The 27668-nt window shown below is 40.4% G+C and overlaps 3 protein-coding genes across 9 annotated transcripts; 2 read left to right on the forward strand and 1 right to left on the reverse strand.

Annotated features, from left to right (window-relative positions):
* The first annotated feature begins 216 nt into the window (after positions 1-216).
* On the forward strand, positions 217-6326 carry LOC135094615 (hydroxyacid-oxoacid transhydrogenase, mitochondrial-like). 2 transcript variants are annotated; one of them, XM_063994862.1, is made up of 9 exons: positions 217-351; positions 1776-1854; positions 2170-2378; positions 3168-3364; positions 3712-4048; positions 4361-4519; positions 4647-4798; positions 5058-5179; positions 5635-6326. In XM_063994862.1, exons 1-9 carry the CDS (start codon positions 296-298, stop codon positions 5716-5718), a joined length of 1395 nt encoding a protein of 464 aa, XP_063850932.1. In that variant the 5' UTR covers positions 217-295; the 3' UTR covers positions 5719-6326. The 2 variants fall into 2 exon arrangements, with proteins under 2 accessions (XP_063850932.1, XP_063850933.1); XM_063994863.1 differs by lacking the exon at positions 217-351 and having other exon boundaries at positions 1786-1916.
* A 1396-nt stretch (positions 6327-7722) lies between these two features.
* LOC135094613 (mucin-2-like) lies at positions 7723-13730 on the reverse strand. Its single transcript, XM_063994857.1, has 2 exons — positions 13097-13730; positions 7723-12783 (listed from the first exon to the last, which is right to left on the reverse strand). Exons 1-2 carry the CDS (start codon positions 13293-13295, stop codon positions 10460-10462), a joined length of 2523 nt encoding a protein of 840 aa, XP_063850927.1. The 5' UTR covers positions 13296-13730; the 3' UTR covers positions 7723-10459.
* Positions 13731-15921: 2191 nt separating this feature from the next.
* On the forward strand, positions 15922-27667 carry LOC135094596 (transmembrane protein 181-like). Of its 6 annotated transcripts, none has more exons than XM_063994834.1 (13): positions 15922-15937; positions 17029-17581; positions 19708-19811; positions 20271-20435; positions 20819-20921; positions 21405-21558; positions 22063-22143; positions 22382-22481; positions 23146-23273; positions 23638-23787; positions 24301-24403; positions 24635-24859; positions 25317-27667. In XM_063994834.1, exons 2-13 carry the CDS (start codon positions 17436-17438, stop codon positions 25448-25450), a joined length of 1593 nt encoding a protein of 530 aa, XP_063850904.1. In that variant the 5' UTR covers positions 15922-15937; positions 17029-17435; the 3' UTR covers positions 25451-27667. The 6 variants fall into 6 exon arrangements, with proteins under 6 accessions (XP_063850904.1, XP_063850902.1, XP_063850901.1 ...); XM_063994832.1 differs by lacking the exon at positions 15922-15937 and adding an exon at positions 16037-16071; XM_063994831.1 differs by lacking the exon at positions 15922-15937 and adding an exon at positions 16060-16168.
* Position 27668: the final 1 nt, after the last annotated feature.

The raw sequence follows: 27668 nt of genomic DNA on the forward strand, positions 1-27668 counted from the left end.
AATTGTATACATTACCGCAAGGAAATTATATAAATGAAGACGAAGTCACAGCCAAAACAATGTTTAGTATTTATTTCATTGGCCAGAATTTATTCCATTATAAAACCGTAATTAACATTCCCAAAATTATCCAAAAAACATTAAAAAAATATGAGAAGTCTAAAAAAGCACAAAAATGATGACAAGAGATCATGAAACATTCAAAACAGAAAAAATAAACAGCAATTACAGAGAGGAGGTCAGGACGAACGGCTGATAATCTGATCAGTGACAAAAGTCTCCTCACATAGGTAACATGTCTGCTGCACGCTCCCGAGCCTTCCACCTTTTGAAGTCCATTTCATCGGCTACGTAAGCTAAAATTAAGCTATGACACTTTCTACAATAACCTTCCTTATTGAAATATCTCTCTAAACTTGTATATTTCGCTAAGTTCATGTATTTGTGAGAACGTGTAGTGAAGTTTCAAGTTATATAAATGTTAACCACAGTGAACTTGGTAACACATGGTCTGTGGCATGGCATGGCATGGTTATGTAATCATTATTTAATCTTTTTTTTCCTGGCCTTGCCTTGCCAGCTGGACATTGCGTGGGCAACATGTCTGATTCTGCTCCAGTGTTTTGATTTTGTTATAATTGTTGTTGTTGTGGTTGTTTTGACGTTATAATAACTCGCGCTTTTTGTGATCTCCTGGCCCTCTGATCGTGCTCAAAATTACCCGTTAGCTTAAGTACTCTCACCCTCCATACATGACACAGCTCGGAGTGAACGGTCACTACTTTTGGTCTCGATCAGTGAAGGGCTGTGGATAGTCAAGAGCCCTGACAGTTGGTGACCATCATCGGGATTTAAGGTACCAGGAGTCACCGCTGCAGGGGGTAACTATACAGTGCGCGGCGTCCTGTGAAGGGAAGTGCACTTGTACAGTGGTTGTACGGAGCTAGGGCCTGATTGACTGCTGCCTTTCTTGAAAGTGCCAGGCAAGGCTGCCGCGCCACCTCTGACTCCACAGTGTGTCTACACACACACCACACAACACTGCCTACACGCACAGAGTGCCCAGAGCTAACGGTCACCACTACTACTCTCGACCTGTGACGGGCTGTGTTTGGAGAGGGCCTTGTCAAGTATTGATCACCATCGGGAACTAAAGCACCAGGGATAAATGTTGCAAGGGGAAACCAGCGTACGGCGTCCCTACAGGGGAAGTGTGCTGTCTCAGTGGATTGAACGGAGCTGGGGCCTGATTGACTGCTGCCTCCCTAGAAAGCGCCAGGCAAGGCTGCCGCACCACCCATTCAACACACACATCCACGTACACAAAGCACACACAACATTACATTTACCAAGCTTTAACACCTTCCCCCACAAACACAAGTAGTCACACGTTGATTATATATATTTCCTTTTTACTCTCTACTAAAATTCCAAGTGGTTTTTCAGTATCACATGGTTTCACCTTTTTCCTGCCAGCCTCGGCTGGAGGGAGGGGTGGGTGGGGAGGAGCCTTCTGCTTTGCTGTCCTGTCTCTGTCACTGGTAGTTAGTAAACAGTCTCACCAAACAGCCTAGTAAGGACCTCAGGGTCTGTTGCTGTTTGTCTTCCTTTGTATTCCTTTTGTATTCTTCCTCCTCCTCCTCCTCCTCCTCCTCCTCCTCCTCCTCCTCCTCCTCATCATCATCATCATCATCATCATCATCACCATCACCACCACCACCACCACCACCACCACCACCACCACCACCACTTGCTCATTCCTCCCTCTCCCCCAGGTGCCAGTGCCCAGCCCACTCAGCAGGATGGACACCCCACTCCACCAAGGCTGCCAAGACCACAGACTACGCATTCGAGGTCATGTCAGGTCACGCTAGGTCACACTAGGTCATGTCTTAATTGGGTCACCTTGTAATTAGGTCAGTTTTTCATTATGTCATCTCTTTATTGGTAAAATTTTGTTAAAGAATTATAAAAAAGCTTATAACTTTAACAGAACCCTTAAGAGTATTGAAAACCTTAATAACCCCCATTTAAGCCTGCTAAACTATCGCTGGAATTATTAAAACACCCTTGAAAACCACTTACATATACACCATTATATATACCCAAAAAACACCCTTCAAAACACCCCAACACAGACACACCTTTCACTTAACACCGCTCCCACAGATGGCGTGCTCGACAGTCCGCTATGGGCCCCGGGTGACACAGGAGATTGGCCAGGACGTTGGGGTGCTGGGGGCCAAGAAGGTGCTGGTCATGACAGATGCAACACTCGCCACAATGAGACCAGTGGCGGCTGTGCTGGAGTCCCTCACACAACACAAAGTGGAGTTTTCGGTGTACGACTCTGTGCGTGTGGAGCCGACGGATTCTAGGTAAGCCTAGTGGAAGAGGAGAAGGAGAAGGAGGAGGAAAGGGGATGTGGAAGGGGAAAGAGTGGGTGTCAAGTCATGTTAGGAGAGAAGGAAGAAAAAGGAAGGGTGGAAGGAAGAGAGGAGGAGGAAGAAAAAGAGGAAGAAAGGGATAAATTAAGTAAAAAGTAAAAAGGAAGAGAAGTAAGAAGAAACAGCTTGATTACATTGAAAACCAAAAATGTTAAATATACCTTTAGAAAAACACTAAGAAATGCATGAGAAATAACTAAAAACTGAAGAACCGTTTTGACAGCATAGAAAAAAATTATGAAAATGATGATAATTATTTGTTTCTCATTCCAGCCAGCTAGTTCCAGGTGAGGTTGTGGATTTGTTGATTTTTTTTTTTTTTTTCCATATATGTCTTCGAATTCTGAAAGAGTTTGAGTCAGGTAGGGAGGAAATACTGAAGCAGGCAAGGAGTGAAGGGGTTTACCAGTGATAGGGATGAATTAGTAAACTTATTCTCTCTCTCTCTCTCTCTCTCTCTCTCTCTCTCTCTCTCTCTCTCTCTCTCTCTCTCTCTCTCTCTCTCTCTCTCTCTCTCTCTCTCTCTCTCTCTCTCTCTCTCTCTCTCCTTACCTCATATGTCACCACAATTTCAAGGACACATCAAATTTTCATTTTCTCACTCTCTCTAGTACTCTTAATCACCTCCCTCTCTCTCTCACTCTCTCTTGCATATGCTTAGAAGAAAAACATGATTAAATTTTCCATAACTTCATTCACTAACCTAAAACACAACCACAGTTTCAAGGACGCAGCAAACTTTGCCAAGGCAGGAGGTTTTGACGCCTACATCGCGGTTGGAGGCGGCTCAGTCATTGACACTTGCAAGGCTGCCAACCTGTATGCGTCAGATCCAGAGGCAGACTTCCTGGACTATGTGAATCCCCCCATTGGGAAGGGAAAGCCTGTTACAGTCAAGTTGGCGCCCCTGATTGCTGGTTAGTTTGTGTTTATTAGGGTGTTTTGTACTGTTTCTGAAAGGATATGTTGGTTTTCTTAGCTATATGTACACTTGCATACATTGAAAAGTGATCAATTTCCACTACAGCCTGTTAAACTATCACTGGAATCATGAAAGCACTTGAAAATCTTAACTTCCACTACAGCCTGTTAAATGATCACTGGAATCACAAAAGCACCCTTGAAAATCTTAACTTCTACCACAACCTTACCCTGCTTGAATACTGCTACAAAAACTGCTTCTTGATTGCTACCACCACACCTATAACCTCTCCCTACTTCTACTACAGCAACTACAACTGTACAACACCTTCTTACCTCACAGTGCCCACAACAGCCGGGACAGGCAGCGAGACAACAGGAGTAGCAATCTTTGACTATGAACCTCTGAAAGCCAAGACTGGGATAGCTAACAGGGCACTGAGGCCAACGCTGGGCATTATCGACCCCCTGCACACACTTCTGATGCCTGAGAGAGTGACAGCATACAGTGGCTTTGATGTTCTTTGCCATGCCCTCGAGTCTTTCACTGCTATTCCCTACCAGCAGCGGTCCCCTCGGCCCGAGCACCCACTCCTGCGGCCGGCTTACCAGGGCTCCAATCCTATCTCAGATGTGTGGGCCAGACATGCATTGGGTATCATTAGGGATTACTTCAAGAGGTGAGGTTCAGATATTTCTTCTAAAGCCTTGTTTTTGTATAAATGTTGTTATTCAACTGTTTGTTCTTCCCATTAAGTTGTTTTCAGAGATGAGGTTAAATACTTGTTATTAAGCCTTTCATTCTGCCATTAATGTTATTTTCAAAGATCATTTCCTTTCATTCCTTCCATTAAGATTGTATTCAAAAGCAAAAACAGAAAACTGTTTTAAGAACCTTTTAAAAATAACCATAATGAACACGCCAGATTATTAAGGCTCATGTAACACAATCACACATGCACACAGACACTCGCACAGCTTCTCATCTGCAGGTCAGTGTACAACCAGGATGACGTGGAGGCCAGGTCACAGATGCACCTAGCCAGTACCTTTGCTGGTGTTGGGTTTGGCAACGCTGGGGTGCACCTGTGTCACGGCCTGTCTTATCCCATTGCTGGCGGTGTGAAGGACTACAGGGCAAAGGAATATAAGTAGGTGCTTTGTTATGCTATTCATTCATTTATTTATTCTATTATTAGGCTGTGTTGCCCTTTGTTGTGTTATTGGTTTGTATATTTTTTCATTCTGTTACTAACCCACTAATAAAAACAATTCCAGGTGCAACCACTCGCTGATCCCACACGGCCTGTCTGTGGTGATGACTGCCCCAGCTGTCTTCACCTTCACGGCTCCCTTCTGCCCCGAGAGACACCTGGAGGCCGCGACACTGCTGGGACACGACACCACAAATGTCAGGAAGGAGGATGCCGGTTAGTGATCCCCTCAAACACCTCTTCCTTTTTTTTTTTTGTTTCTCCCTCACCCTCCCGCTTCTCCCAAACATTTCAATACCTGCCCAGACATTTCTTTTATACCACCAAACACTTATATCTCCCCAAACACCTTCTTCTACCTTCCCAAGCATTTAATTCCTATTTCTCTTCCTTTGTTGTGTCTCCCTCACCTTTCCTGCCTCCCCCCCCAAAAAAAAACTACTTCTCAATCTCACCTCGTCTCTCTCTCTCTCAGGACTGGTGCTGGCTGACGTTTTGCGCAAGTACATGTCGGATATGAAGATAGATGATGGACTAGAGGCTCTTGGCTTTACCACAGACGATATTCCTGCTCTGGTGAAGGGTACGCTGCCACAGGTAAAGCCTTTGAGAGTTTGAGAGTCTTGGTAGTAGTAGTAGTAGTGGTGGTGGTGGTGGTGGTGGTGCTTTCATTAAATTCTCCTTCCATACTAAACTAAATTAAACCTCTTCTTCTGTCTAAATGTGTCAATGTTTGTTTATAAATTGATGCTTTTTTATTTTAGGGTCAAGTATTGTTCCTCATACTCACCATACTTGCTTCCTTCCACACTAAAAACCTCTTCTTCTGTCTGTGTGTCTTTGTCAGAGTTTGTTAATCAGTTAATATTTGATAGCATCAAATAATCTTCTTCCTGCCCTTTTCCCAGTCATTCCCAGCATTCAGTTCCCACCATTACAAGTCTACCATTTCTTTAAGCGAATTTACTATTACTTGGCATATTTTCTTTTATAATACTGTATGAATATTACCTGTGATTTTTTTTTGTAACTGTGACCTCATCTTACTGCAGCATCGCGTGACCAAGCTTGCACCGAGGGAACAGAGTGAGGAGGACCTGGCTGGCCTTTTTGAACACTCCATGAAGGTTTACTGAGGTGGAGAAGTGGTGAATGGTGAACAAAAGGTGTGCTGTATTGTTGGGTATAGTCTGACAGCTAACACACATGTAGATAGGGTATATATTAGTGTATGGTAGATGTATGTTTAGATTTGTTGGCTAAGAGAGCTGTATAACTTTGTATAAGACTTAAGTATTCTCTAAAACATTCAAATATATAATGTTTTTGTGGTAATATGTTTCTGTTATCATTCCTTATTGTTTAGATTGCTTTACTAACATTTGGGTTAACTTATGTTAAATTTATCTATTCTGTTACCTTAGTCTTCCAAACCATTCAGATTTATAACATTTTTCTATGACACTCACTCCTTATTGCTTGGTTTAGTTTACTGACAGTTTGTAATTCAGATAAAGTTATATAAAACAAATTCACTATTACTTAAATCTTCCAAACTCCAACTTTTATCTCTTTATCAGAGGGTTAAGTCTTATGTCTTATCATCCACACACACCGAGCCATCCACATTATCAGTGCAATTAACTTTAGTGCCAAAATGTGCTGTATTTACTTCTGTATTCATATAAGCAAAACCAGATAATGTATATTTTTTTGGTCATATATATACAATTTTTACCATTAACCTATTTTTTTCTTTTCCTGTCAATCTTCCTTCCTTGTATTGTGTAAAGTTGGGCAGTTTCAGCTTGTATTGTGTGTTAGAGAGGTGAAACCGTTTATAAAAAGGTGAAACTTGATAACACTCTTGTCTTATCTTCCTCTCCTCCTCCTCCTCCTTTTCCTCCTCTCATCTTCCTCCTTGTTTTTTCTTCATTTTCTCTTTTTCATTCCTTTTCCTGTATGTCTTCCTTCTCTTCCTTTTGTTTTGTTATTCTGTTCTCCTCCTCCTCTCCTCTCTTCTTTTCTTCATATTTTTCATCCTTTTCCTTCCTTTCTTCATTCTCATCTCTTGTTTTCTCATCCTCCCCTCCTCCTCCTCCTCCTCACAACACCTCTTCTATCTATTCATCTATCTATATATTCTATCTTATATTTATTCAGTATTTGAGTATAGTGATGACCAGCTGGCAGTATTGGTGAGGATGACAACACACACACACACGTAATGGTGATGCAACGACACACACTCGATAAAATTGATGACTATACACTTGCCTACAGATCTGCCAACTCATCATGACGGTGGTGGTGGTGGTGGTGGTGATAAGGATGGTGATGGTGGGGTACATGATTTTATAATGGCAGCAGAAATAGTAATAGTAGGTTTAAGAGAAGGAAGATTGTGCTAGTAGTAGTAGTAGTAGTAGTAGTGTGGTGGTGGTGGTATTAATCTAGCACTATCTTACACCACACATTGTATCAACTCAAAGTTCAAATTAAGTTTTCATGGTCCAGATTTCAAGTTATTTCCTTCCTGGTGAGTGTTTTTCTAATCTCACAGTACAGTTCATCCTTATTAGTACACTCATAGTTGGTTTTCTATCTCCATCTTTCTTTCAATTCATAAGCAGGAGAGGTTCTTTCTTTCACTTCCCCCCCCTCTCCCTTCTTCTCTCATCTTTATTCATGTAAATTCTTTGTCTCCCAGTCTCTATTCCTTATCTAAACACTCCTTGCTAGTTTATCTCCTTTATCCTGTCTTTTTATCAGTCTCCCCCTTTCCCTATCCACTCCCTTCTTACTCCTGTCTTTATCTTTATTCATGTACTTTTAAATTCTTTCTCCCAGTCTTTATTCCTTATCTAAACACTCCTTGCTAGTCTATTGTCTCCTTTATCCTGTCTTTTTATCAGTCTCCCCCTTTCCCTATCCACTCCCTTTATCTTTATTCATGTACTTTTAGATTGTTTGTCTCACAGTCTGTTCCTTATCTAAACACTCCTTGCTAGTCTATTGTCTCCTTTATCCTGTCTTTATCTGTCTCCCCCTCTCTCTCTTTATAGATTCCTAGTTAAGTCTTGTCCCTTACTGTCTCACACACACACACACACACACATACAAAGGAGAGAAAAAATATGTAGTGTGTCAATTTTATTTATTTTCTGCCAGTAACCAATTGTAGTGTTCTCTGTATGACAATAGGTGATAGGTAACTGGTCTAATGTAGTAATAGTTCCTGAGTTGTATTTGAAAAGGTATGGATATTTTAAGTTCTGATTTGAATTATTTCTTATTTATCACCTCTTTTATCACAGTATCTCTTTTCCCCATCAGTATGTTTTGGGCCACATTCTGAAACACCCCTGGCTTCACCTCCACTATTTTCAAAAGCCTCTAGTTGAAGCTAAATGAATTTTTAAGGAAATTGTTATGGTTCTGGTGATAGACTGACAAGATTGCTGTATTATTAAGAGGAGAAACAGTCTTGGGAATGTGGGTACTCATCTCTGTGGCCTTTGAAAATTGTTATGGTGAAAAAGTAGTGTTTTAGAATATCACCTTAAAAAAAAAAAAAAAAAAAAAAAAAAAAAAAAAAAAAAATAATAATAATTTACATCAGTTCTTACCAAAAAGGTGTACAAAACTTTATATCTTATCTCCGTTTTATCTTGGCCTCATTACCTAACTATACATATCATATGTACACACTTTATGAAGCAACTCCCCACAGAGAGAAAATGAATATAAAACAAGTGTAAAAAATAACTACACTCCATGACTGCTCTTGATAATAAAGAGATTTGGCAACAATTTTTTTTTTTTTCAGTAATTTTCAACTTGCAACAAACTATAACATGAATTTATATCATGAAAAAAAAAAAAAAAATAAATAAAAAAAATAAAAATAAAATAAATAATAATAATAATAATAAATAAAAATAAAAAAAAAATAAAAATAAATAAAAAAATAAAAACTTCAATAATATTCTTCCTCAGTGATGTCCTTTTGAAATCACACACAAAACTCACAGCAGACAAGACACTCCATCACATATATATTTAGATAACCCAATATTCAATATCAATAAACTTGCATCAATTTCCACTTAGAGACAGACAAAGAGAGACAAGGAAAGTTTACAACAGCCTATCAATCTTTTTCATCATCTCTTTCAATAACAGTAAAAAAATACCTTTCCCTTTCATTTTAACATAAGGAACAACAAAACACAAGATTTAAACCACCTACTCATTTAAACTTCTGATCATCAACATTTACCTTAACCAAACTTCAAATCTTACAAGGTTTCACTCAGCCTCAACCACATTAAGCTTATGAGTCTTGTAGCAGCCATGGAGTTAAGCTCAAGCCAGCATTACTTCACTAGCCTTGTGTTGCACTGACAGAACATAAACAGCGTTACCACTTCTTCTGAAATAATAATAGATCAATAAAGATAAACAAGAAATATATCAATGTATCTTGTATTACTGAATTACTGATGGAGAAACTAATTGAGTTGGTACTCAGCTTAAGAATATACAGGCCTGCTTTTTTTTAATGTGGTACTAGTATTTACTAATGCCAATGTAGCTGTTTTCAATTTTAAACATTTTTCCAGCCCTGCGCTTTGGGTTAGGTCGACCAAACCCGAAGGAGTTCAAGTCACAGGAAGGTGGAAATACAGAAGCAGGCAGAGAGTTGCAAAGTTTACCAGAGAAAGGGATGAATGACTGAGAATACTGGTAAACTCATGCATTAGAGAGGTGGACAGAATAGGGGCGAGAGAAAGAAGAAAGTCTTGTGCAGCAAGGCTGCAGGAGGAAGGGAGACAAGCAGCTAGGATGAAAATAGTGGTAGAAGACAGCATGAGATGCAATACTGCGGCGATGAGAAAGAGGCTGAAGGAAAATGCAAGTCAATCTAATAAATGAGAAATAACATAAAATTTGGCAACTTTTCCTTGTCACTGAGGGAAAGAGCTGCCAACCTATGCGGAAAACCTAGTATTTACTAACCCAACACTGGAGCTTGCATTCACTGTCTACGAATGCGATTGTGGGGTTTGCTGCTTTGTAATTACTAATACGACACTTAATAAAGCAGGCCATGCTCTTAATGTATTTATGAATATATTAATAGGGATATATAACCTTGTATAACTTGATACATGAATATTATACAATGCAAAATATGTTCCACAGATAAACAGCTATAATAATAAGTTTGGGTAACAAGGCGTCTTTACAATAAAAACATCCACCGTGGAAAATAAACAACATGGAATTTCATGTACAAAAGTAAATCTCATCCACGACTGACTAGTGTGCCTATGTTTAATCCAGGCCGACTGTCCACCTACCCATCCACACCCCATCTGTCTGCCTGGCTTCCCCTCCTATCCACACCCTCTTGTTTGGCTGAGTTTTGCTACCCTTTCTAATCTTTATCCAGTTTTGCTTCCATGTTTATCTATACCAGTCTCTATCCAATGGTTTTGCTTCTTGTTCTATCCATACTCTTGTTAGCTTGATGGTCTTGCTACCATATCCAATCTCTATCCTAATCTGGCTTATCCATACTCTTTTTTGGCTGACAGTTCTGCTACCCTGTTTTATCCATATCTGTGGCTTACCTGGCCTATCCATACTTTAGATAAAGGCAGTAGAAGCTTACAGAGTCCACGAACAGATAAACACACAAAACTTGCATTAATATCCTTCTCAACATAAATAACCACTCCTAAACCTTAGCCTGCCTGTATCAATGACACATACTCCAGCCAGCATACAAGAGGGAGAAGGAAGAGGCTTAAGACACTACAAATGGACACTCTCCCATACACGTCAGAGGGAAGCCTAACAAGTTCAAGGTTATAGGAAGCAACGTGAGGGTGGGGAATACAGCCGGCGATAGACTCGTCTCCGGTGTCCGGGGTCCAGAACCAGGGACAACTCGGCCTCCAGGCTGGCCACGCGCTGTGCAAACCTGGCCCGGTCCCTCGCCTGCTGCTCCCATGGCCCCCTGCGCGCCTGGCGGTATGCATGGCCCCACACAACCATGGGGTGAACTGTCTCTTTGCCAAACGTCACACGCTGGTCTGTCTTTCCTTGTACATCTTTCTGCACTTCCTCCTCCCACTTCCTGTTGATCTCACACAATACAGGGTCACTGCTGTGTTCCTCTGTGTGTGTTTCTGGCACCTCCTGGCTCTCCTGGGGCACTTGAGGCTTCTGGCACTGTGCCTGGCTCTCCAAGGGTGCCATGCGACACTCCACTACCACGAGACCAAACCCAAATGTCTCCCAGGAGTCATCGAGAGTCGGCGCAGAGTCCACCTCACACTCATCCCAGTCTGAGTCCTCATCTGTTTCTGAATCTGACTCCCCTGAACCCAAGATGCAAGCCAGGAACCCATTGCGGCCGCCAGCACCCGGGCTGCGCTTGGTCAATGCGGCCCGGTCTGGAATGGCATGGTCCACTTCATCCTGCTCCACAAACTCAATGTCCAGACTTGCAACGCTGGATTCACTAGATGTTCTGGTGCGGCTGCCTGGACTGCCGGTGCTGGGGGCTGGGATGGGTACTGGTATTGTCAGGGGTGAGGACATAGTTGGGGTGCCTGGCTGGGGTGATGAAGACAGGACGTGGCTACCTGATTGGGGTGACAAGGCCAGGGGAGGCATGTGAGACTGGGGTGATGAGGCGAGGGTGAATGACTTCTGGGGTGACATGGGAGGTGTAGAGAGGTCATCTGAGGTCACAGAGGCATCGGAGACTGACGACGGCGACCCACAGATGTCATGGTTTTGACTCAATTCCTTCAACTCCTGCAGGAACCTTCTTGACCGCGTCCTTTGGGATTTGCTGGGGCGTTTGAACAGTTCTGGCATCCTACTGTCACTTGGCACCCTGGGACCATCTCCCTGTCTAGAGGGAGACCCATCACCCTGGAATATTTTTGGTATAGGCTGTTCTATGCCCTTGTATTTTAACTTTGCAGTATCAACAGGGGGAGGAGGGGAAGGGGACACACGACCAACCACCCCTGCATAGCTGAGAGAGGCGCCGTCCCCTGTGGCTCTCCCCTGGGGCACCTCGACACACACACAGTCTTGAATCTTCTGAGGAATTGTGTGTGGAGAGTCTTGACTTAATGTAGAAGCTTGTGAGGTACTGGTAGAGGTCTTGTCTGGTGTTGTACAGCTTTGGTTGGTGAGGCCTTCAGTGAGAGAGTCTGCATGGGGTCTTCCCACACTCTCCTGGACTTGGTTTGTCTCTACACTGCTCACTGAAGACTCTGGACTAGATAGACATGGACTCCTGCTGGCACTGGCATCCACACACACTGGCGCTGGACTCAACCTCCCATCCTGCGGTGACTCGATGGACTCGCTCACCTGCTCGGGCCTCGTACTCACCGACTCACTGCTGGAAGACACAACAGGACTCGTAATCTCACTTTCACGCGTTACAGCTGGACTTGAGCTTGGACTCTTTAACTCAGACGTTGCAGGTGAATAAGCCTCATTTGCCTCAGGTGGACTCAAAGACTGACTCACCACAGCGACACTTGACTCCAGATGCTGCGGACTTGTGTCAACGCCCTTTTCTTCGTCGCCTCTCCTCTCGGCTCCTCTCGGCAGGCACGGTGGCACTGCAACTTGACACTGGTTGACGGCATGAGTGTCAGAGGGCGGTGCAAAAGTTTGACTGTCGCGTAGCTCCTTCTCAGTGATCTCACAGAAGGGCTGGTACCCACTGACTTTTGGGGCTGGAATGGGGGCCTGTTTAAGTGTGGCAGTGTTGTTGCATGGCGTCCTGTACTCCTTAGGGACCCACTCCTGTGCATTGGGGTTCAGGGATGTCTTGGAGAGCTGGTAGGGGGGAGGACAGCTGGAGACATAGAGAGACGTTTCCTTCACTGCGGGAAAAACAGGTGGATAAGCCTGTAGCATCTCTTGTGGCTCCATCATCAACTGCTGCTGTGTGGTGCCAGGCGGTACAGCATGCCACAGACCGCAGCCTGAGTCCACCACAGAGCAGGGCATGACTGAGTACTGTGGTGGTGGTGGTAGCTGGTGGTGGTGGTGGTGGTGGTGGTGGTGTGGTGGGTAGTCCTGTAGTACGTGCTGGTTTACCCAATACACAGGTGACTGGGAGGTGAACATGCTGGTCAGGTGGTTCCACATCTGACCTGTAGTGGTATGTGTCTTAGTGAGAGGTCAGGTGAGGTTAGGTTGAGGTGAGGTTGGGTGTTCATAGCACTGGTTAAGTTAGGTTACAGTAATAACAATACAGTTGTGTTTTGCATAATAATAAATATTGTTAATATTAGATTGTTATATAATCATAAGTATTCTCATTGTAGTTATCTCTCTCTCTCTCTCTCTCTCTCTCTTTCATTGTCAATCAGTCAATCATTTACTTCGTCTGTTAGTCTGTCAGTCAGCCAGTCACACACACACACACACACACACACACACACACACACACACACACACACACACCTGGCCACGAGCTGCCTCTCCTGCTCTGGGGTTTGGCCTGGGGCGGGGCAGGAGCTGGGGCGGGGCAGGGATCCAGCACTGGGGGGCGGCCAGGGATAAAAGATAAGGTAGCTTGGGGCGTGACCTTGACCCCGTGATCCATCCTGGCGTGACCTTCCATTCTGGGATGTGACCGCTGTTTGAAGAAAAAGCTCGTCATTTTCTCGGCTCTTTATTTTTTTTTCTACTTTTTTTTCCCTCAGCAGTTTGGGAAAATACTGTAAAATGGCTTAGAATGTCCGCAGTTAATGTCTTGCCACGGCGAGATATGAACGAGGAGGTGGTGATACGTTTCTGCAGCAACGTTCAAGTCCATTCCCACGTTTTCCAGGCGAGAATTCAACAAATCGTCCATTATTCTCTCTTTCTCTGACATAGACACAAAATTTTCCATGTTGCTCCTCGTTTATCTCAACTTGTCGCTTTTCTTCACTCTCACAGTCTCACTGGAGCTTTCTATCACTGTGCACATGTATTTCCTTCACTCTATACATGTGTAAGACTTCTCTGCACTGTGTGTGATGAAATATTACGCGATGAACTGTAGGGCGTGATGTACTTAACCTTCTGTATCTAGACATGATGTAAACAACCGCGGCGCGTAACAAAGTAGTTCCATCGACTCACGTTTTTATTTTATTCATATTTATTTTGCATCCAATATGCATTATTATTTCATCTTTTTAATTATTTTGTTCAATTTTGGAGGTTTTTCTTGATATTTGAGTCTTAGAATCTGTGTTAAATTCATTTGCGTAAAGTGTTGACATGCTTATTATAACTCAATACGCATGGAATTTAAAGTTTTATTTGAATACATTTATTTTATTTAAAGACAAAATTATCATGATTGTCCAAAGAAAAACTGAAAATTTTAAACAAGTCAATGATAACGTTACAAAAAAATCTATATAAACATTTAAATACCAAAAAAAACACACCATTCACCAATTAAAAATAAACTGAATTAATTATCAACATAAAATTAGTCAAAAGGAAGCTTCAAGAATAAAGAGAGGCTGACTAAATAAGGATGAGCGCGGAGGAATACATCATTGCATCAGCCCATTCTAGCACGTTACGTGACTCAGAAATCCCACGAATTATAAGCGCACTTCCTAACATGACTTATATCCTCTAACGCATTTTCGGGACGCATTGGCCCTATCCTTTTCCTTCTTGGTAATGTAAATAAGAAAGCAATGATAATAAGGTTATATATATTAAAGAAAACGTCTACAGGTTTTGATTATTACAGAAAACACGGAAGCTCAATCTCGCACTAAAACTTTTCTCTCTTATTTCGCTTCCTTTATCTTTCATGGCGATAGAAATAAGGTAAAGCAATGTTAATAAAGTTATATATTGAAGGAAATGTCTGTAGGTTTTAATTTATTAGAGAAAACATAGAAAACTCATGTCTGTAATATCTTTCATAGTTATTCTTTCTTTATTCGTTTAACTTCCTTCCTGGAGCTATGAATAGAATAAAACACAAAGAAACGTATATTTTCAAAAGCTATAGGAACAATTAATTGGGTTTTCAAGTGTGTTTTCTGTAATTTATCCTACAGTCTGTTTAACTATCACTAGAATCAAGAAAACGCTTGAAAACTCTAGTAAATTCTAGTAAAACCTGCTGGACTGCTTTCAAAGGCCGTAAGAATGATTGACCGTGTTCTAATTTGTATTTTCTTTAATTTATGGTGCAGAATTCTTATTTAATTATCACTAGTCATGAAAACGCTTGAAAATTCTAATAACTTTTAGTAAATCCTGCATGACTGTTTTCAAAGGCCGTAAGAATGATTAACCGTTTTCTCGGTTGTTTTCTTTAATTTATGATATAGAATTCTTATTTAATTATCAGTAGAGTCATGAAAACAATTGAAAACTCCAGTAACTTCTAATAAATCTTGTTGGACTGTTTTCTAACGTCACTGGGTTAATCAGGTTATTTTTTTTCTCTCTGTAACTTCTTGTTAACACCATTGAAAACCAGATAACTTAAGATTTCTCCCTTCCTGTCGCTTATGATAAGATAGAACAAAAAATAAACGTGCATTGTATATTGGATAGAAATGCCTTTAGGAATTGAGTTTTCCCTACGACAGAAAAAAAAAAAAAAAAAGGAAAATACGCGTTAGATTAAATGATTCGTGGTAACTGAATATAAACGTTAGTGTTTCCTGTTGCTTTTAGTAGGAAATCACAAAGAAACGTGGGTTGTATGCTAGCAAAAGAAACATTGTGTACGTAAAAGACATTAATTCATTCGATTACTTTAAGTCGCAAAAAAAATAAAATAAAAAAATAAATAAAATAAAATAAATAAATAAATAAATGAATAAATAAATAAAATAAATAAATAAATAAATAAATAATAAATAAAAAAAAATAAGAATAAATAAATAAACGAAATGAAAAAAAAAGTAAAAAAAAAGGAAGAAAATATATGAAGAAACGTATGTCATGTATATATTAAGAAAGAAAAATGCGTTCATAGATTCCATGTCAAAATGAAAAAAAAGAAAAAATCCACATGAGCCTTCCCTTCAGTGCCATCCCCCCTCACGCTCTCCCCCCCTATTCACCTTCCACTATATGAACGCTAATTCCTATATCTATAAGACTTGGGATTATAGCAGAGAATATTGCACGATACTTTGGACAGAACTCGATCAATACACGGTCCCCGCACGCTGCCAGACGTACAAATACCAATACAAACCCCTTTACACCATTATTTCCTTACCGGAACCCTCTAAACTATCATTTCTTAAAGACTCCAGACGCTTTGGGGTAAAATAAACGTGAATTTTGGCGCTTAAATCTAATTTTGGCACGGAATGAAGAAGCTGGATACAGTTTTCAGGAAGCCTCGTACGGTTTTCCAGCTTTCCAGATTTTGAGAGGCAGTGCTTTTGTCCAGCCAGGTCGAGCCGGGTTATTCCAGGGTTTCTTGACCTTCCCTCACACTGGCCTGGCTTTCCCGTGCCTCCTAAGCCAGCGGGGGGAGAAACAAAGGACTGGGTTGGTCAAGAGACGAGCTGGAAATCTTGTGATCGTATCCTTGTGAAGTCCTGGAAAATTCTTGGATGTTGTGTCTGTTTAGGGAATATTTGAGAGTTTTTGGGGATAAGAGGGGGAAATATATGAAGAGAAATGCTTTGTATATTGGAAAAAGACTTAAGTTAGAGTTATGTCTGTCTGTATTCTCGTGAAGTGTTGAAAATTCCTGGATATCAGCTGAGTTTTGGTGATTTTTCAGTCTTTTCTTAAGTAAAATATTAAGACAAGTGTTGTTTGACTTGAAAAATACTCGTGATGGAATGTTCTCTATCTCTCTCTTGGTGAAAACTTGGAAAATTCTGGATATTGGACCGGTTTTCGTAATATTTGGGACTTGTCTTGGGTAGAATATTGATAGAAGTGTTGCTTGACTTGAAAAAAAAAGACTCACAATGAAAATTTTACGAATATTCTGTCTGTCTTGTTGATAACTTTGAAAAATCTTGGACACTGGGTCGGTTTTGGGAATATTTGGAACTTGTCTTGGCTGGAATATTGATAGAAGTGTTGTGAGACGAAAAAAAAAAGTGAAAATTTTATGGATATTCTCTGTCTATCTTGGTGAAAACTTTGAAAATTCTTGGATATTGGCTTAATTTGGGAATATTTCAGGTTTTCTTGGCTGGAGTATTAATAGAAGTGTTGTTTGACTTGAAAATACTCGTGATGGAATATTTACTGTCTGTTTCTTTGTGAAAACCTGGAAGATTCTTGAATATTGCCTCAATTTTGGGAATATTTAACTCTTCTTTTGTATGAGGGAAAGAAAAAATATTATCAGAAGACTCATGTTGAAAATTTCTCGATATTTTTCCCTAAAGAATTATGAAGCAGGAAAGAGAGAGATAAAAAGGAACGCTATATATTTGAACTATCACGTGACATAACAACAGAACAAGAGAGAATAAGAGAGAGAAAGAAGAAATCAAAGAACTGTATAGATATTTGAACTACTAAGCGAGAGAAAAATGAGAACAAGGGGAAGACAATAATAATAATAATAATAATAATAATAATAATAATAATAATAAAAATAATAATAATAAGCATACTTGAACTACCACGTGAAGGAACAACACAAACAGAGACAAATAGAGAGAAAAAAAAAGAACTCTGCATATATTTGAACTACGAAACGAGAAAAAAAAGAAGAAAAAGAGAGAAAAAAATCAAAGAACACTATTTATTTCAACTCTAACATAACGGAAGAACACAACAAGCAATCAAAATGGGTGACAGTCTTGGCTACACCTACAGAACACCTCGGGCCAGCTTTGTGTTCAAGATGAGGCAAATATTCTCCCACGTAACAGATGTTTTCAGTGAGTTTAGCAAGTTTATAGCACCTGCCTACCATCACGACAGGTGTGAAAGGTGAGTGAATAATAATTAGTGCACCTGTGTGTGTGTGTGTGTGTGTGTGTGTGTGTGTGTGTGTGTGTGTCCTCCATCTCTCAACCCAACATTTATTTATTTATTTATTTTTATTATTATTATATCTCGCATGTTTAAATTTCATATCTGCGCAATCTTTTCACCTCAAGTCTTTTGTTATCTCAATTTTCATCTTTAAATATTGTTCTTTATATTATGTGCACAAGGAAACACTGCGCAGATCCCTCCTAATATTTTCTTATTCTTTTTTTTTTATATATACAACAATGCATTAATAGATTCAAAGCAAATAAAAAAAACAAAAATAGTTGAGCTCTCGTAATACACATTCTGGCGACCCATTTTTACATTCTGCAGGCTGTAATGGAAAATATTTGATTCACAAGGGCGTTTATATGATCCCATAGATACTTTACACCAATTCTACGCCCCAGCAGCCAAAAAAACAACCATAGAAACACGATTAATAATATTTTTTGGACATTTTAAAATAAGCATCATGTTTTTAAACCCTCATTAAACATTCCAATATTCTATAGGCTGTATTGCAAGATATTCACGTTTACAAGTGTGTTTATATGATTCTATAGATACTTAAACACCAATTTTACAATCCAGTATGCAGAAAACAGCCATAGAAACACTACTGATCATGTTTGAGGCCTTTTAAAGATAGTTCTTCTGTGAGCCCAGTAATAAACATGCCCGTGTCCCATTGTCCGTGCATTGTAAAGGCTGTATTGCGATATATTCACGTATATAAGGGTTTTTATATGATTTTATTGATACTTTAAATCCAATTCTACTTTCTTATTAAGCAAAACCAGCCACAGAAACGCGACCGATCATGTGTGAAAACAGCTGAGGTTTGTTTTGATGCCATCAGCTGAGCGGGGCGGAGCAGGACGCGGCCACTCACTCTGACAAAATAAATGAGAAATACTCGGAAAATACTGGATGGAAATAAGAAGAGAAGGACACAAGAGGAAGATAAGGAAGTGTAGAATATCTGGTGAAGTGATAAAGATTGAGAGAGGAAAGAGAGGAGGAGAGGAGAGGAAGAAGAATAAATCATTAACATTTTGAGGAATCGCGGACACACGCTGACAAATACGCGGAGAATATCAAGTGGAAATAAGGAAATTAAGACTTAAAGGAAAAATAAAGAAGTGTAGAATATTTGGTGAAGAGATAGCGAGGGAGAGAGGAAGGAGAGAAGGAGGAGGAGAGCAAGAAAAGGAAGAAGAGGAGGAGTACAGGAAAATCAGAGAGACGCACTAAATACGAAATAAACGGAAAATAAAAAAAAAAGTGGAAATAAAGAAAGGAAGTTTAGAGGACATGGAGAAAAGATAGAGAAAGAAAAGACGAAGAAGAAACAAGAATAAGGAGGGAGAAGACAGAATCATAATAAATCAATAAAAAAAAGATAAAGAAATAACCCAAACTCCCTTTCACTCATGAATTTTAAGTGAAAAAGTGAGAAAAACGAAAGTATTGTGAAAAAAAAAATGTTCTGAAATAAGAAAAGAGAAAAGACTCGTCGGTTTTTTAATTAGTGTTTTTATTTATTTTTTTATTCAAGATGAGACCAAGAGTTTGTCGAAAGGAAGATAGAAGTTATATTAATGGATTCCTGCGAGAGTTTGGCCTGTACGTGTGTGTGTGTGTGTGTGTGTGTTGTAGTAGTAGTAGTAGTAGTAGTAGTAGTAGTAGTTAGGTTAAGTTAAGTTAGCTTGATGTTGTAATATCTTAACAAAACATGTACTGGAGTGTGTGTGTGTGTGTGTGTGTGTGTGTGTGTGTGTGTGTGTGTGAGCGTGTGCGCGTGTGTGTTGAAATCTTATAAACCCTTAAGGACTCAAATATCCTTTATTAATTAGACAAATAAATAAAAAAAAATAAATAAATAAAAACACAACAAACTATAAAAAAAACAAGAAAATAATAACAACAAATAATGTTAACAAAACATCACTAATCTTCCATTCTTGCATCAAATTTCTCTTGATCAGTAACACAAATAAAACAACAACAAAATAACAACACAAACAAATAACAGTAACACCCTCAGTAATAATTCTCCTGTTCTCTGTTCTCCCCAGGTCTGTTCAGATGCGTCTGTACACAATGCACAAGAGGGAGTTTGTTATGGTGTTCATCGTGTTCTTCGTGACACTCGGACTTGCTCTGTTCATCGGCCTGGCTGGTGGGTTTTAACATCTTTGTCTCTCATCTTTATTTCTATCTCCTTCGTTTCTTTATTTCTCCATTTATTTCTTCCTTCCTTGTCTTTTTAACATATCTCCTTTCTGTTTTATTTGCTTCTGTTTTCATTACTTTCATCTCCTTTCTTTATTTGTCTGTGTTTGTGCTTCTTAACTGTTTCTTTACTGTTGGGTTTTATTTTGCTTTATTCTGTGTTTGCTAAGATATTTCAACAACGGTAACTTTACTACTATTACTACTACTACTACTACTACTACTATTACAGATAAAATATCTCCTAAAATCCCTTTATTTCACATACAACATTAAAACTGAGTACCACTACTACTACTACAACAACTACTACTACTACTACTACTACTACTATTACAACATTACCACCACCCCCACTGCCACCACATTCTACAGCTACTAACCCCTCCCATTCCTGCACCCCCAGGTCCGCCCATCACGGTGACAGAGCAGCAGTCCGTGTCGCAGCTGAGCCGACCCCTGAACCAGTCCCAGCTTCTCACCGGGCCCTTTCAGATGAAATGCCCTCCTCTTTCCACTTACGCCCAGCAGCTGTGGCTTATTGCAAGGGTGTTGGTGGATATTAAAGAAGGTAAGGAGAGAGGGAGAGGGTAGAGAGAGAGAGAGAGAGAGAGAGAGAGAGAGAGAGAGAGAGAGAGAGAGAGAGAGAGAGAGAGAGAGAGAAGGGAGTAAGTGATAAATTTGAGTGGGAATGATAATGAAGAGAGAAAAAGAGAGTGAAGGGTGGAGATATGAGAGAGATGGAGAAAGAAAGAGAAAAAGAGTGATGATGGAAGATGGATAATTTGAGAAGGGATGAAGGATAGAGATAAAAGAAATAGAGAGAGAGAGAGAGAGAGAGAGAGAGAGAGAGAGAGAGAGAGAGAGAGAGAGAGAGAGAGAGAGAGAGAGAAGCACTACCAGCCACTACTCCAGCCTCACCTCACCTGTCTTACCTTACCTGCCACATTTCAGAGCAGTCGTTTAGGAAGGAGTTCCACCTGAGTGTGTCTGTGGAAGGGCTGACGAGGAACAGAGAGCAGGAGACAGTCCTCCACGCTGACCAACCACACAATAAGTATGTTTAGTTATTAAGTTTTCCTGTCAGCATTCCAAGGCACTGAAATATTTGCTTCTGAAATGAAAGTGAGGTTAAGTTAGCTTTTTATTTCTTTAATTTGTTGTGCTTTTGGTTTATTTAAGAGACTCCAGCATGTCAGGAAGTGTCTAGAAAGTTGTAGATGATCATAAAGAAAGTTTAACAAGGTTTCTTTAGCTGTGAAAGGTTTGGAAAGCAAGGATCCCTTAAGACACTTTACTACCTCCTACAGATCCCCCCTTAATCTTACCCCTGCCCCTTACTAACCCTAATAATCTTGACACAGCCTTGTGATATCCCTTAGGGCACTTCAATACCTCCATCAGACACACTCTTAATCTTACCCTACTCTACCCTAACCTAACCTAACCATCAGATCCCCCCTTAATCTTACCCTACCCTAACCTAACTGAACCTGACTGAATCTCATCACCATCTCTCTCTCTCTCTCTCGTTCTCTAGGAGTCGTACATTGGAGTGTGACCAGCGGGGGTGTGGTGAGGTGACAGTGATGCACCTAAGTTACCTACGCTACACCCACTATATCATCACTGTCAACTTCTACGGCCTGGTGGAGATACAGCAGTGGTACGCCGTCAGGGATGTTGTGTTCTATGTAAGTGATGTGTCTCTCTTTGGTTTGTGTTTGTGTGTTTGTATGTGTGTGTGTTTTTTTTTTTTGGTTTTTTTTTAAGTTTGCCTGGAAAAATGTGAGGGTGTAAAGGGTTAGCTAAAGGGGAATATCTGGCTGTCTTGTGTTTTTTCCTTGCTTTGTTTTTTGTAATTGTGTCTTTTTGAGTTTTTTTTTTATTAGTTTGCCAGAAAAAAACATCTTATTTCGTATTTTGGGGAAGTATCTTCAAACCTGCCTGCTAAATTAAAGAAAGGAGGATATACAGAAGCAGGCAGGGAGGGAGTTCAAGAGTCTATTGATTAGTACCGTATTAATAACAAGTGTTTTCTCTCTCTCTCTCTCTCTCTCTCTCTCTCTCTCTCTCTCTCTCTCTCTCTCTCTCTCTCTCTCTCTCTCTCTCTCTCTCTCTCTCTCTCTCTCTCTCTCTCTCTCTCTCTCTCTCTCTCTCTCTCTCTCTCTCTCTCTCTCTCTCTCTCCCCCCTACAGTTTAAGACATACAATCCGAACTTCACTAAACTGGAGATCTGGTTGAGATTTATCTTCCTCCTTCTTGCCTTCATTGTGGCGGTAAGTGTACGTGCATGTGTGTGTGTGTGTGTGTGTGTGTGTGTGTGTGTGTGTGTGTGTGTGTGTATGTATGTGTGTGTGTGTTTTTCATCACAGTCAAAGAACCACAAACACACACCTAACCATTCAAATATTTACATTATAACCTCATATAATTTGCATAGCTAGCTTATTTAGTCGAAGAATTATAAACAAACCCTTATACCATTCAAATCACCTAACCTTCTCTTTCTTCCAGTGCTGGCTTGCTCACAGTCTCAGGAAATATGCCCTTTATGACTGGTCCATTGAGCAGAAGTGGATGTCTATACTATTACCACTACTGCTACTCTATAATGGTAACTATCTGCTATGCTGTGTGTGAATCAGGTGACTGTGAATGCCTGACCTGCTGCAGAGATGGAGGTGTTTGCTGTGTTGATGGCAGATTGTAAAAGAGGAAGAGAAAGATGAAAGAAGAAGCTTGATGTGGTTATAGAAGGGGAAACTAGTGATAGGAGAGGAGAAAGGTGAATAATTAAGCTTGGTGTGGTTATAGGAGGAAAAAACAGTGATAGGAGAGGGAAAAAATGTGAATATTGAAGTTTGGTGTGTTTATGGGAAGGGGAAACTAGTGATAGAAGAGGAAAAAGGTGGAAATTGAAGCTTGGTGTGTTTATGGGAAGGGAAACTAGTGATAGGAGAGGAAAAATGTGTAAATTGAAGTTTGGTGTGTAATGGGAGGGAAAAAATAATGATAGGAGAGGAAAAAGATGATTATATTTCTTATTCGTGTGATAAGGGGAGGGAAAAAAAATAAATATTTTATCTATATATTCATTTTCTTTCCCATATTTTCCAGTATATTATTTCCATTTTTTCCAGACCTGATTTTCCTTACAACCTTATTCACTTTCCCTCTATATTAAAAGAAAAAAAATCAATTCACATATCAATTTTTTCCCCATATTTTCCGAATCGGGTCTCACTCAACACACATTAATTAATTTCCATATTTTCCAGACCCTGTTTTCCCAATGACTTTCCTGGTGGAGTCATGGATTCCTGCTTTAGTTGACACAATTTTCCAGGCAACCTTTCTGTGTTCCCTGCTGTTATTCTGGCTGTGTATCTACCATGGACTGAGACAGGTGGGTTTAGTAGTAGTAGTAGTAGTAGTAGTAGTAGTAGTAGTAGTAGTAGTTGCAGTAGTAGTAGTAGTAAGGTAAGATTAAGAGGGGGTCTGGTGGAGGTACTGAAGGTGCCCTGAGGTAAACAAGGGTAGATTTTCAGGGTTAGTGAGGGTAGGGCAAGATTAATGGTGCATCTGGTGGAGGTACTGAAGTGTCTTAAGGAATACAACAAGCTGGGTTGCCCTAAACAAATCCTTAGGGTCAGTAATCAGGGCATGGTTCCAAAAACACTAATTTCTTCATCTCTCACTTCACATTATTTCCTTAATCCCTCACCATTATTCCCATCCACCCTCACCTCACCTCACACCTTCTCCCGCAGAACGAACGCAGCTTCTCGGCCTTCTACCTTCCCAAGCTAGCTATTGTGGGGCTCCTCTGGGTGGCGGTGGTGGTGACGGCCGCAGTACAGAAGTGTAATGAGCTGCATGACCCGTTGTACTCCGCCACGCTGGAAACTCACCACTTCCAGGTCAGAGAGAGGGAGAGGGGTGTGTTTCTATGTGTGTGTGTGTGTGTTTGTTTGAGAGAGGGGGCAGGGAAGATGGTGTGTGTGTGTGTGTGTGTGTGTGTGTGTGTGTGTGTGTGTGTGTGTGTGTGTGTGTGTGTGTGTGTGTGTGTGTGTATGAAGGAGAGAGAGAGAGAGAGAGAGAGGATATTTGTGTAAAGGCTCATATTTAAGAATTACTAACAGAAATAGCAGGAATAATATTGAAAATGTTAAAAGACCCAAGGTGTTTTCACAAGAGACAACACGATAACAACAACACATTTCACAAGCACACAACAATCGGAGCATTTCCTAAATCTGTGTGTTGAATATTTGAGAATTACTAAATGGAAAACTAAAAGAAAAGGAATAATATTGAAAATTTTAAAAGACCCAAGGTGTTTTCATGAGAGACAGCACAACAACAACAACAACACAAATTTCACAACCACACAACAATCCGAGCATTTCCTAACCGTGTGTTCAACATTACAGAAATTCAAAATATTCTTCTTCGTGACGGGCACATGTTACTTGCTGTACCTGCTGTACCTCATCACTACAGCCTACAGTGAACTCAGATCAATGCCTTATTTTGGTGAGTAATGTGTTGTCTTGTATCACTTCACAACACAACAACACATAACAACATAACAACACATTAACAAAAGGACATTAACTTGGCTTATTTTGACAAGTTTCTTCCTATTCAACTTCACCAAACTTGATTCCATTACTTCTTATCCTTCCTTCATTACTAATCACATCCCCTATATCACTTGAAGACCTCTATTACCTTCAACACTAACAAACTCCTATGGTTCTGCAGACATGAGGCTCAAGTTTGTGACGTTGCTGATGGTGGTGGTCGTGTGTGTGGGCGTCACCATCACCGTGCTGCGTTTTGGTGTGGGTGTTCTGGAGGATAACTTCGTGGCCCAGCTTTCAACGCATTACGAGTCGTCTGCACAGTTCATGGCTTTCTACGGTCTCTTGAATCTCTATATCTTCACTATGGCTTACGTTTACTCTCCCTCGGAACGGGCGTTGATGGGTGAGTCGTGTGTGTGTTTGTATGTTTGTGTGTATGATGTATAGATAAGTTGTTTGTTGTTTGTTTTTTTGTTTCTCTTTCTCTCTGTCTCTTTTTTTTTTTCTTTTCTGTGTTTCCTTTCTCTCTTTCTCTGTGTTTGTATTTCTCTCTGTTCCTCTTTCTCCATTTATCTTTCTCTCTCTCTCTCTCTCTCTTTCTCTCTGTTTGTCTGTTTCACCTCACTTTGATGGGTAAGTGTGTGTGTTTGTGTGTGTGTGTGTGTGTGCGTGTGCGTGCATGTGTGTGTGCGGGTTCTAAGGTAGTCTAAATAAATCCCTTGTTTCTCTTTCTCTGTTTCATCTTGCTTTGCTGGGTGTGTGTGTGTGTGTGTTTGTGTATGTCTGTGGCCTGACATAAAACCCAATCAGCTATTTAATATTAAAGGGACTGATTCATTGTTCCTTTCCCTTCCAAACAGAGACCCACATTCTGAAGGACAACCCAGCCTTCAGTATGGTGAATGACTCAGACGAGGATGTTATTTATGGCTCGGATGAGGACACGAGGCGACCTCTCAACCAGCGTTCAAATGACAATGACGAGAGTGATTGAGGTGGTGAAGGGTGATGAAAACCAATGAGTTATCAAGAAAGGAGAGGAGAGAGAGGATTACAAAGACAGTTAAGGAAGAGTTTTTTTCAACCAGCGTTCAAACAACAATGACGAGAGTGACTGAGGTGGTGGAGGGTGATGAAAGCCAGTGAGTTAGCATGACAAGAGAGGAGAGAGAGGATTATAAAGACAGATAAGGAAGAGTTTTTTTCAATCAGTGTTCAAATGACAATGATGAGAGTGACTGAGATGGTGGAGGGTGATGAAAGCCAGTGAGTTAGCACGACAAGAGAGGAGAGAGAGGATTACAAAGACAGATAAGGAAGAGTTTAGAGTTTGAGGTGCTGGAAGGGAGAAAGAGAGAAAGATAAGGAAGAGAATGAGAGATAAACTGATGAAGAGTGGTGAAAGTTAATGAGTTAGCAAGACCAGAGAGGAGAGAGAGAGAGAAATAGAAAGACAGACAAGGGAAAGAAGAAAATTTGAGAGAATGAGAAAGATAATTTTACCACTATTCACATGAGAGGTTGCTGCAGTGTGACTTGCAGCGGCTGACTTGATACCCAGCCCTATAACCATGCAGTATGTGACACCCAAGAAGAAGAAGAAGCAGTTAAGACCATGCTGGACCACAAGAACATCTGCTGTGCCTCTGAAGTAAAACAGAAAACCCACACTGAGCTCTGAGGTACTGCACTGACCAGAATCTACTTACAGTCACTAGCAAGACTCTTCCTGACTGCAGTTGTCACTTCAACTCTTCAGTCTGCCCTGTCACAGTGTTGACATGGAGTAAGTGTGTTGCAGCCGTTGTAGCAGGAGACTTCCAGGCCTTAGGTACCCGAAGTGTGTTTCAGTAAGATGTTTTGGTTGTTGTGTTGTGTTGACTGTGAGCATTTTGTGTTGTGTTGCTGAGAGAGACAGAGAGAAAGAGAAGGAAAGTGCTGGGTGAATTTTTGATAGAATACAGTGTTGGAGGGGGACTAGATAAGCCGCCATATTGCAGAAGGCAACATACATGGGCATTTTTTGTGTTGAGGAAGGAAAATGTTGTGCAGTTTTAACCTCAGAGAAGTGGTGAGTTGTGAGATAGAATACAGTGTTGTAGAAAGACTAGATCAAGTGTAATTGCATAAACTAAAGGCCTTTTTATATTTTGTGTTGCAGGGGAGAAGTGTTGGACAGTTTTAAAATCAGAAAAGAATATCAAATTGCTAGATAGATTAGTTTTTCTATCATGCAATACAGTGTTGCAGAAATACTAGTTAAACTAATATTGCATCAACAACTAGCATTTTTATATTTTGTGTTGCAGGGGAGAAGTGTTGGACAGCTATAACCTCAGAAAAGAAATCTTGAGTTGTGAGATAGAATACAGTGTTGCAGACAGACTAGTTAAGCTGTAATATTGCATAAACTACATGCCTTTGTATATTTTGTGTTGCAGGGACAAAGTGTTGGACAGTTTTAACCTTAGAGACAAAACATTGAGTTGTGAGATAGAAAACAGTGTTGTAATATTACATAACCCTGGAGAACTTTTGTATCTTGTGTTGCAGAGAGAGAGAGAGAGAGAGAGAGAGAGAGAGAGAGAGAGAGAGAGAGAGAGAGAATATATGCATTAATTTCTCAAAACAAACTTAATTTTTTTGTACTGTGCATCATATTACAGTGAACATTGTATAATATATTCATTACAACTTCCATATACAGTGCAGCATGTTACACTATCAGTTACACTTAAAAAGAAGAAAAAAAATGCATTCTTAACTATAACTGTGTGTATATTAGATTGCTTAGACATATAGATAGATTAGTATGTGGTATCAGTATTGGAGGAGGTGTAGGATAAAGAATGGTCTCTGTAAAGGAGCAGTGTGGACCAGTGTGTGCTGTGGGGCCTTGCTGTGGTCAATATTGGAGGAGGTGCAGGTTAAAAAATAGGCTCACTGAGAAGGAGAAGGGATAGATCAGTGTGTGCTGTGGGGCCTTGCTGTGGTCAATATTGGAGGTGCAGGTTAAAGAACAGGCTCACTGAGAAGGAGAAGGGATGGATCAGTGTGTGCTGTGGGGCCTTGCTGTGGGTGTCTGGCCAGCTGTGGTGTAGTAGGGTGTTCTTTGAGAAATTCACAATACACAGTTATAGTAAAGCTTGCAAGTCAACATCATTATCACCACCACCACCACCACCACCACCACCATGTCATTGCTAAGTTAT

This window comes from Scylla paramamosain, chromosome 46 (genome assembly GCF_035594125.1).
Source record: "Scylla paramamosain isolate STU-SP2022 chromosome 46, ASM3559412v1, whole genome shotgun sequence".
NCBI classification, from domain to species: Eukaryota; Metazoa; Arthropoda; class Malacostraca; order Decapoda; family Portunidae; genus Scylla; species Scylla paramamosain.